This window comes from Pelophylax lessonae (assembly GCF_965119305.1).
Source record: "Pelophylax lessonae genome assembly, chromosome: 10".
NCBI classification, from domain to species: domain Eukaryota; kingdom Metazoa; phylum Chordata; class Amphibia; order Anura; family Ranidae; genus Pelophylax; species Pelophylax lessonae.
In genome coordinates, this window is record NC_138777.1 from 13879791 (window position 1) to 13891551 (window position 11761).

General features: G+C 42.5%; 1 protein-coding gene across 1 annotated transcript in view; it reads right to left on the reverse strand.

Moving 5' to 3' along the window:
- Window positions 1-6548, reverse strand: part of PARVA (parvin alpha) — a 134172-nt gene extending 127624 nt beyond the window's left edge. Inside the window, exon 1 of the mRNA XM_082270290.1 lies at window positions 6278-6548. Within this exon, the coding sequence (XP_082126416.1) occupies window positions 6278-6398 (121 nt within the window). The 5' untranslated portion in view covers window positions 6399-6548. The remainder of the gene's footprint in view (window positions 1-6277) is intronic.
- Window positions 6549-11761: the final 5213 nt, after the last annotated feature.

Consider the following 11761-nt stretch of genomic DNA (forward strand, 5'->3'; position numbering starts at 1 on the left):
CACCTGTCATTCTCCCCTCTGTATGAGAGCTGATCATATGGATCTACTATGTAGATCCGTTGATCACTCTGCATACAGCTGAAGCCACAGCCAATCACAGTAAGAATCACGCCCCTAGGGACACACACAGCCCCTCCCTCTCAAATAAAGTTAACCCCTTCACTACCAGTGTATTTTTACAGTAACAGTGCATATATATAGCACTGATTACTGTAGTAATGTCACTGGTACCCCCAAAAGTTTTAAAAATGTCAGTCAAGGGTCCGATCTGTCCGCCCCAATGTCGCAGTACCGCAAAAAAAATCGCAGATCGCCGCCATTACGCGTTAAATAAAAAAACAACAAAAATGACAAAAATCTTTCCCTTAGTCAGTAAACGCAATAACTTTTGCGCAAACCAATCAAAATACGCTTTTTGCGATTTTTTTTACCAAACATAGGTAGCATAAAACAAATTGGCCGAAAATGTTAAAAAATTTTGATTTTTACATTTTTTTTGGGGGGAATTTCATATAAAAAAAAGGGAAAAATATTGCTATTTTTGCAAAATTGACGCTCTTTTTTTGTTTATAGCGCGTGATCAAAAAATCGCACAGGTGATCAAATACCGCCAAAAGAAAGCTCTGTTTGTGGGAAAAAAAGGACGCCAAATTCGTTTAGGTACAGCGTCGCACGACCGCGCAATTGTCCGTTAAAGTCACGCAGTGCCGAATCGCAAAATAGCCCCTGGTCGTTTAGCAGCCAAATCCTCCGGGGCTTAAGTGGTTAAGGTAAGTATTTCATAATGAGCTAGTATGCCATGCAATCCAATGAAAACCATTGGATGTGGGTTTCTTCCACATCCAATTCTCATGACAGGAGAGTGTGACCGGCTCTCAATGGAGGCGGTTCACACAGCCCCGGAGCGGCCGCGGTACGCATTGGGAAAGGGTCCTGTGCGTCTTTGGCTCTGTTTCAGGTGCGAATTCAGGCGAACATTCAGACCTGATTCGAAACCTGAACAGGGACACACCGGACCCCCTGCTGGGAACGGCGGCCTCATCAGTGTGAACCCAGCCTCAGAGCTACCAAATAGGAGAATCTACCTAAATCAGGCAGGCCCTTGCACTATATACTTGTCTAAAGGAGATTGTACAATCAGATTGTAATCAGTGTTAATTTCGTCGACTAAAACCGACTAAAACGTTTTCGTCGACTAAATTAACACAATTTTAGTCGACTAAAATACGACTAAAACTAAAACAATTCAGATGACTAAAATACGACTAAAACTAAAATGGCATTTTAGTCAAAAGACTATAACTAAAACTAAATCGAAATTTGCTGCCAAAATTAACACTGGTGCATGCTCAAAGCTTAATACCATAAATAATAACATATTAGATTTTCACTCCAGGACCAGCAGTAGTATATAATGAGTTTGGAAATTGTAGAGAAATGCTTAAATAATGCATTACAAATTACAATTGAACTACACCCATTCGATGATAGATGACTAAAATGAGTTATAGTCGACTAAAATGTACTGGAGTTTTAGTCGACTAAATACGACTAAAACTAAAACACTTGCACAAGACTAAAATGGGACAAAAACTAAAATGCCATTTTAGTCCTAAGACTAAGACTAAAACTAGATTGAAATTTGCTGCCAAAATTAACACTGATTGTAATGTGTATGGTAAGCTTTAGGAGTCCCAAGCCATGGGGGTGACAGAAGGAAGGGGGTGGAAATCCGGGGGGGCCCAGTATAGAAGAGTCAGCTTTGTGTTCTAACAGTATAGCACTGTGCACAGGATATTACATCTGAATATAACATTGTATCAGTAACAAAATAAACAGTCAAATAATAATAATAACACCACAAAGACATAGGGGGAGAGGCCTATTTTACACGGGGCGGACCGTATTTCGATCCGCTCCGGCACTTTTTTTTTTTTTACGGACACGGATGACACTTGTGTCATCCGGTCCGTATGTCCGCATATCATCCCATCCGTTTGCGGATGATATACGGACATAATGTAAGTCTATGGGATTGCAGATGTCAGCGGGTGACACCGCTGACATCCGATTTTGCGTCCTTTCCGTTTTCTAAACAGAAGAAAAATAGGGTTCTGTTCCGTTCCAAAAAACGGAACAGAACTGAAAGGACGCAAATCGGATGTCAGTGGATGGTCATCCGCTGACATCCACAATCCCATTGACATGCATTATGTCCGTATATCACCCGCAAACGGATGGGGTGATATACGGACATACGCAACACCCGTATGAAAGAGGCCTTACTAAAACTGAAGCACTCAGAATCGGGTGCAGCTGTGCATGGTGACCAATCAGCTTCTAACTTCAGTTTCTTCAAATAAGCTTTGACAATAAAACCTGAAAGCTGATTGGTTACTATGCACAACTGCACCAGATTTTGCACTCTCCAGTTTTAGTAAATCTCCCCAATAGTAAGATTGTATAGTTAATGACAGATGTGGTAATATAAATAGTTACATAGTTAGTCAGGTTAAAAAAAGACACAAGTCGATCTGGCTCAACCAATAAAAAAGCAGTAAAGAAAACCCAACCTTACAATCCCATATACACAATCCTATACCCACAGGTGATCCAGAGGAAGGTGGAAACCCCCAGCAAAGCATGATCCAATCTGCCACAGCAGGGGAAAAAATTCCTTCCTGATCCCCCGAGAAATATTATACACACTCAGAGTATAACAATGTATCCGTGTCTTTAAACTATATTGAGTAAATTATATTACATATAGAAGAGCTAAATAACAATAATATTAATAATAATAACAATAATAATATTAAAAATAACAATAATCATAATAAAAATATTATTAATAATAATAATAATACAAATAATATTAATAATAATAATAAAAATAATATAAATAATATTAATAATAATAATAGTATTTCAGTGCATGAGAATGTATTCTTCCATAGTGTATAGTTAATGACACATGGGGGGAGATTTACTAAAACAGAGCACTCAGAATCTGGTGTAGCTCTGCATGGTAGCCAATCAGCTTCTAACTTCAGCTTGTTAAAGCGGAGCTCCACCCAAAAGTGGAACTCCTGCTCATTTGCATCTTTCAGGGGGGAGGGGGGGAACCGGTACCTGTTTTTGACGACAGGTACCCTTCCCTACTTCCGGGAGACTTCACCGCTGCGCTGTCCACTGAAAGTTCCATCCTCCTTCTTCTTCCCCCACCACCGAGCCTATGAGAATGCGCAGCACGCTTCGCGCATGCACAGTAGGGAACCGGCTGTGAAGCTGAAAGGCTTCATTGCCGGTTTCCCTTAGAAAGAATGGTGGCGGCACCCGGTAGCTGATCCAAAAATTGGCCTGGGTGCTGACATTGCGGGCTCCCTGGACAGGTCAGTGTCTATATATTAAAAGTAAGCAGCTACAGGATTTGTAAAGGATTTGTAGCTGCTGACTTTTAATTTTTTTTCTCCATGCAGAACTCCTCTTTAAGGCCCCTTTCAAGCGGGCTGTCCAATCAGTTTTTCGGGCGGACCTCATTGGACCCTCCAGTCTCTTCTATGGAGTGGCGGATGTCAGTGGAACACATACCATCCGATCCGATTCAGTCTGCCAAAAACAGATGGATGGTGGTCCTATTCCCCACATCAAATGGCATCAGACAGGCAGCCCCTTCCCATCCAATTGCCCCATAGAGGAGGGTGGGCTGTGCCCTGTCATCAGCAGAGAGACCCCCCTGAGCAAGCAGATTCCATTTGGTGAAGGCGCCCATGTGAAAGGAGCCTTAGGCTGACCATACATTATACAATTCTCTTGTACAATTTTCCTTTAGATTTACCAAAACCATATACTATAGGGTGAAACCCAAACACTTTCAGTTTGTATGCAATCAGACAGGTCCTTGCACTACATAGTTGTAAATAAATCTAAAATAAATTGAATAAGAAAATTGTATAATGTATGGCCAGCTTTAAGCTTTGACCAAAAAAAAAAACTGGAAGCTGATTGGATTCCATGCAGAGCCGCATCAGATTTTGCATGCTCCAATTTTAGTAAATCTCCCCCATGATGTAATGCACAATGTATAAGTGATGTCATATACAGGTAGGTCAGTGTGTAACAATGTATCAGTGGCTATATACAGAGTAGTGAAGTATGAGAAGTCCTGTGTATCAAATATTAGAGATCAATGTATAATAATAATGAATCTCAGTAACTTTCTGTACACTAATACTAATAAAAAGAATTCTCAGTAAATACTACTACTAATAAGATCTATGTATTATAATGAAAATATTGTTATTATTACTATTATTATTATTATAGGATTTATATATTAGGTGTATTAAGTAATGATAACAATTATGCTGAGTACTGAAATCACATACTGTACATTAAGAGCCCATTCACACTGCCGCGACTTGTCAGGCGACTTGTCAGCCTGACAAGTCGCGGTCAGTCGCGGTCCATTGAGTAGTACAGGAGCCGTTCTAATAGGAGCGACACAAGTCGCTCCGACTTAGAAAAAGGGTCCTGTACTACTTTGGGGCGACCTGGGAGCGACTTGCATTGACTTCCTTTATGTGAAGTCCCTGCAAGTCGCGCCAAAGTCGCGGTGCACAGCGGTGCACGCGACTTCACAGGTCGCCCCCCGAAGTCGTGTCGCCTCAGTGTGAACAGACTCTAAAGGAGAAATGTTAATAATAATAATTATAATACTAAGTCAGTGCATGGTATACATTATGTGTAATGTATAGATAATTGACAGGTGATGTAATATACAATGTATGTGATATTAAATACAGGTAGGTCAGTGTATAACAAAGTTTTAGTGTCAATATACAGAGTAGTGAAGTATGAGGTCCTGTGTACAGAATATTAGAGATTGGAGTATATATATCTGTGTATAATAACAATGTATCTCTGTGACAATAATAATAATAATGATAATAATAAATCTCAGTATCTGTGTGTATTATAATGATAATAATGTTGATATTAGCTATATTAGGCAGTAACAGTATCTATAATGGGTAGTGATACAAATAATAATATTAATAATAATATTCCAATGCATGGTATACATTATTGATATGTATTTTACAGATAATGACAGATGATGTATGTGATATTAAATACAGGTAGGTCAGTGTATAACAATGTATCAGAGTCTATATACAGAGTAGTGAAGTATGAGGTCCTGTGTACAGAATATTAGAGATTGGAGTATATATCTGTGTATAATAACAATGCATCTCTGTGACAATAATAATAATAATAATAATAAATCTCAGTATATGTGTGTATAATAATGTTGATATTAAGTATATTAGGCAGTAACAGTATCTATAATGAGTAGTGATACAAATAATAATAATAATATTAATAATAATATTCCAATGCATGGTATACATTATTGATATGTATTTTACAGCTAATGACAGATGATGTAATATACAATGTATGTGATATTATATACAGGTAGGTCAGTGTATAACAATGTATCAGAGTCTCTATACAGAGTAGTGAATTATGAGGTCCTTTGTACAGAATATTAGAGATTGGAAGTATATTAGGCAGTGACAGTATCTATGATGAGAAGTGATACATCTAATATCTAATAATATTAATAAAAAAATAAATAAATATATATATATATATATATATATATATATATATATATATATATATATATATATATACCGTATATATAAATATATATATAAATAATAAAAATATTACAGTGCAGAGTCTATATACAGAGTAGTGAAGTATGAAGTCCTGTGTACAGAATATTAGAGATTGGAGTATATATCTGTGTATAATAACAATGTATCTCTGTGTATAATAATAAAAAATCTCAGTATCTGTGTGTGTAATAATGATAATAATGTTGATATTAGGTATATTAGGCAGTGACAGTATCTATAATGAGCAGTGGTACATCTAATAATATTAATAATAATAAAAATAATAATTATTAATATTAATAATATTCCAGTGCATGGTATACATTAGTGATATGTAATGTATAGATAATGTAATATAGAATGTATGTGATATTATATACAGGTAGGTCAGTGTATAACAATGTATCAGAGTCTATATACAGAGTAGTGAAGTATGAGAAGTCCTGTATACAGAATATTAGAGATCGGAGTATATATCTGTGTATAATAACAATGTATCTCTGTGTATAATAATAATAATAATAACACTGGGTGGGTGATCAGTGAGTGGGGGGTCCCTCTCCCCTCCCCCCTGAGCCCCCCATTACCTTCTTTGGCCTTCTTCCTCCGGGCCAGGGTCCCCCCGAGTTTCCCCAGGAAGGAGTCGTCCTTCTTCCTGGATGGGGGGGATTTGGGGGTGCTGGGGGATTTCTGGGGGGATGTCGCCATGGTGGAGGATGAGGATCGGTCGGGTTTGTCCTCTGCCAGCGGAAGCGGAATTCTTCCAGAGAGATCTCCTCCTCCTCCCCCACCCAGACCGGGATCTGCTCCAGCTGGGGCCCCGGGACGGCACCTAGACCAGAGAGCATGGGGCCCCCACAGCCGCGTCTATACCAGAGTGCATGGGGCCCCCGGGCCGCCATCTAGACGAGTGTGCATGGGGCCCCAGATCCGGCATATATACAAGTTTTCATGGGGCCCCAGATCCGGCGTATATACAAGTTTTCATGGGGCCCCAGATCCGGCGTATATACAAGTTTTCATGGGGCCCCAGAAAATGCACCTAGAGAAGTTTGGGAGGGGCCCCTAGAGCGGCACCTGGAGAAGTATGTATGCCCCCGCCATAGATTGGTCCCTGGAAATCAGTGCCCCTAGGCCAGCATCTATAGGAGTGTGCATGGGGCCCCAGATCCGACATTTATATAACTGTGCTTGGGGCCCCAGATCCGACATATATATATAACTGTGCATGGGGCCCTAGATCCGACATATATATAACTGTGCATGGGGCCCCAGATCCGACATATAGCTGTGCATGGGGCCCCAGATCTGACATATATATAACTGTGCATGGGGCCCCAGATCCGACATATATATAACTGTGCATGGGGCCCCAGATCCGACATATATATATAACTGTGCTTGGGGCCCCAGATCTGACATATATATATAACTGTGCATGGGGCCCCAAATCTGACATATATATAACTGTGCATGGGGCCCTAGATCCGACATATATATAACTGTGCATGGGGCCCCAGATCCGACATATATATAACTGTGCATGGGGCCCCAGATCCGACATATATATAACTGTGCATGGGGCCACAGAGCTGACATATATATAACTGTGCATGAGGCCCCAGATCTGACATATATATATAACTGTGCATGGGGCCCCAGATCCGACATATATATAACTGTGCATGGGGCCCCAGATCCGACATATATAACTGTGCATGGGGGCCCAGAGCTGACATATATATATAGCTGTGCATGGGGCCTCAGATCCGACATATATATATATATAACTGTGCATGGGGCCCCAGATCCGACATATATATAACTGTGCATGGGGCCCCAGATCCAACATATATAACTGTGCATGGGGGTCCCAGATCCAACATATAGCTGTGCATGGGGCCCCAGATCTGACATATATATAACTGTGCATGGGGCCCCAGATCTGACATACAGTATCTCTCAAAAGTAAGTACACCCCTCACATTTTTATAAATATTCTATTCTATCTTTTCATGTGACAACACTGAAGAAATGACACTTTGCTACAATGTAAAGTAGTGAGTGTACAGCTTGTATAACAGTGTAAATTTGCTGTCCCCTCAAAATAACTCAACACACAGCCATTAATGTCTAAACCGCTGGCAACAAAAGTGAGTACACCCCTAAGTGACAATGTCCAAATTGGGCGCAAAGTGTCAATATTTTGTGTGGCCACCATTATTTTCCAGCACTGCCTTAACCCTCTTGGGCATGGAGTTCACCAGAGCTTCACAGGTTGTCACTGGAGTCCTCTTCCACTCCTCCATGATGATATCACGGAGCTGGTGGATGTTAGAGACCTTGCGCTCCTCCACCTTCCGTTTGAGGATGCCCCACAGATGCTCAATAGGGTTTAGGTCTGGAGACATGCTTGGCCAGTCCATCGCCTTTACCCTCAGTTTCTTTAGCAAGGCAGAGGTCATCTTGGAGGTGTTTGGGGTCGTTATCATGTTGGAATACTGCCTGCTGCCCAGTCTCCGAAGGGAGGGAATCATGCTCTGCTTCAGTATGTCACAGTACATGTTGGCATTCATGGTTCCCTCAATGAACTGTAGCTCCCCAGTGCCGGCACCACTCATGCAGCCCCAGACCATGACACTCCCACCACCATGCTTGACTGTAGGCAAGACCAGTGGCGTAGCGTGGGTTGTCAGCACCCGGGGCAAGGCAAGTAATTTGCGCCCCCTAACCCGCGGGATTTTAGCACTCGAGTCTCTTCCACTAGCTTGGTTAAAGACACCCTTACCCCCTAAGCATATGTATTGTTTGTTATGAAAATACTGATGTAATTAAAGTAAAATGCATCTAAATACAAGTTTAAATGACCAGCGTGCCCCCTTTCAATGCAGAGAGACCAGCGTGCTCCCTTTCAATGCAGAATGACCAACGTACCCCCTTTCATTGCAGAGAGACCAGCGTGCCCACTTTCAATGCAGAATGACCAGCGTGCCCCCTTTCAATGCAGAGAGACCAGCGTGCCCCCATTCAATGCAAAGAGACCAGCGTGCCCCCTTTCAATGCAGAATGACCAGCGTGCCCCCTTTCAATGCAGAATGACCAGCGTGCCCCCTTTCAATGCAGAGAGACCAGCGTGCCCCCTTTCAATGCAGAATGACCAGCGTGCCCCCTTTCAATGCAGAGAGACCAGCGTGCCCCCTTTCAATGCAGAATGACCAGCGTGCCCCCTTTCAATGCAGAGAGACCAGCGTGCCCCCTTTCAATGCAGAATGACCAGCGTGCCCCCATTCAATGCAGAATGACCAGCGTGCCCCCTTTCAATGCAGAATGACCAGCGTGCCCCCTTTCAATGCAGAATGACCAGCGTGCCCCCTTTCAATGCAGACAGACCAGCGTGCCCCCTTCAATGCACAGAGACTTACTTGCAGCGGCGGCTTCTCCTCAGTTCCCCGCGTCTCCTCTGCCAATGACATGCGTTCGCCTTTCAGCCAGAGGATCTATGGGGGACCTGCCCTGGCCTGCTCTAAAGGGGGATCTATGGGGACCCTGCTCTAAAGGGGATCCATGCCATAGATCCCCCCTTTAGAGCAGGATCCACATAGATCCCCTTTAGAGCAGGCCAGGGTCCCCATAGATCCCCTTTAGAACAGGCCTGGGTCCCCATAGATCCCCCTGTAGAGCAGGGTCCCCATAGATTCCCCACTTTAGAGAAATGTCCCCATAGATTATATGGGGACCATTCTCTAAAGGGGGATCTATGGGGACCCTGCTCTAAAAGGTGATCTATGGAGACCCTTCTCTAAAGGAGGTTCTATGAGGGACCCTGCTCTAAAGAATAAATGTGCTTAGGGGGTAAGGGTTTCTTTAACTAATCTAGTGGAAGAGACTAAAATCCCATGGGTTAGGGGGCTACGCCACTGGTTCTAAGTGCAATATATAACTGTGCATGGGGCCCCAGATCCGACATATATATAACTGTGCATGGGGCCCCAGATCCGACATGTATATAACTGTGCATGGGGGCCCCAGATCTGACATATATGTATAACTGTGCATGGGGCCCAAGATCCGACATATATATAACTGTGCTTGGGGGCCCCAGATCTGACATATATAACTGTGCATAGGGCCCAAGATCCGACATATATATAACTGTGCATGAGGCCCCAGATCCGACATATATAACTGTGCTTGGGGGCCCCAGATCTGACATATATAACTGTGCATGGGGCCCCACATCTGACATATATATAACTGTGCATGGGGCCCCAGAGCTGACAAATATGTAACTGTGCATAGGGCCTCAGATCAGACATATATATTACTGTGCATGGGGCCCCAGATCCGACATGTATAACTGTGCATGGGGCCCCAGATCTGACATATATACCTGTGCATGGGGCCCCAGAGCTAACATATATATAACTGTGCATGAGGCCCCAGATCCGACATATATAACTGTGCATGGGTCCCCAGATCCGACATATATATATAACTGTGCATGGGGCCCCAGATCCTACATATATATAACTGTGCTTGGGGCCCCAGACCCCACATATATAACTGTGCATGGGGCCCCAGATCCGACATATATATAACTGTGCATAGGGTCCCAAGTCTAACATATATAAATTAACTGTGCATGGGCCCCAGATCCGACATATATATATATATATATATATATATATATATATATATATATATATATATATATATATATATATATATATATATATATATATATATATATATATATACATGGGGTCCCTGGACCGGCACCTAGAGAAGTTTTTATGGGGCTCAAGGAACTTCATCTAAAAAAGCGTGCATGGGGCCCAAGAATAAACACATTGGGAGAGGCCCCTAGACTGGCACCTTTAGAAATGTGGCTCTGGGATACAGTCTAGGTATCAGTATATAGGGGGCCCTAGATTGGCAATCAGTATGTAGGGACCCCCAGGTTGGCAGTTTTAAAAGAGTGGCCCATGGGGCACAGCCTAAAAAGCAGTATAGCAGGGTCCCCCAACTGGCACCTATAAAACTGGGACACAGCCTGTAAGCCTGTATATTGGGGCCCCCAAGTTGGAAATGTGGTCAATGGTACGCAGCCAACTATCCATTATCTGTGGGTCACAAATGCTGGTGCCTGTGCCATCCGTGTTCACAAATGTCTGACATAGATCAGCTCCAGCTGCTGCCTCTCATCTTGTGACTCGATATAAAGTTATACTGTACAGTCTGATCACTGAAATCCTTTCTCCTGCCTGCAACATCCTGATGACATCATCTCAGCCTTAGGCAAAGTCACTGATTGTAGCGCAAGGATGGCATTTTGAGAGGAATATACTGTTGCTGTATTTTGTGACTTGTTAGCAATATCTTTTGTTAGTGACAGGTCCACTTTAAACGTCACTTTTAGTTACTTTCTATTCAGATCTGTGTGACCTGCGTTCTGTGTGTAGGCAGCCCATTCATTTCAATAGGCTGACCTACTGGCAGAAACGCACGGAAAGAAGGCCTTGACCCTTTTTTTTAAATGGCGTTGTAGATGGCACTATGCGGTTTGGCACCAATGCGTAGGGGTGCCATTAGGAATTAATGGCTTGCATCTGCTAAAGAGCAACGCATTTGCCTGGGGGTCGGGAACATGTGTGATTTTACATGCAATCCCCACTCACAATAAAGTGAGCCTAGCCTTGATTGTTGCTGCCTCCATGTTTATTGTTGCTGATGAGAAATAATAAATTTGTTTTGTCAGGTTGATGGAAGAAGATTGTTATACAAGCGGAGCTCTCCTTGAACCCATCTCTGCCATCGCTGTCTCGTTTCGTGCAACGCATAAAGTTTATATTGTCATTGGAGTTGTTTACAAAGTAATTTTGTACATCTAGAATTTTGATTTGATTCCCAAGCCCTAAAGTCAGTCATTATAAACACCGACATACAATGCGTTAACTTTATCGTACCTTTATCCTCATATAATGCGTTTCATCCATTCGGGGAAAAAAAGGGAAAATGCTGCGCCATGCACCAGGTGCTGAGATGGAAGTCCTACAGTGCATCTGGAAAGT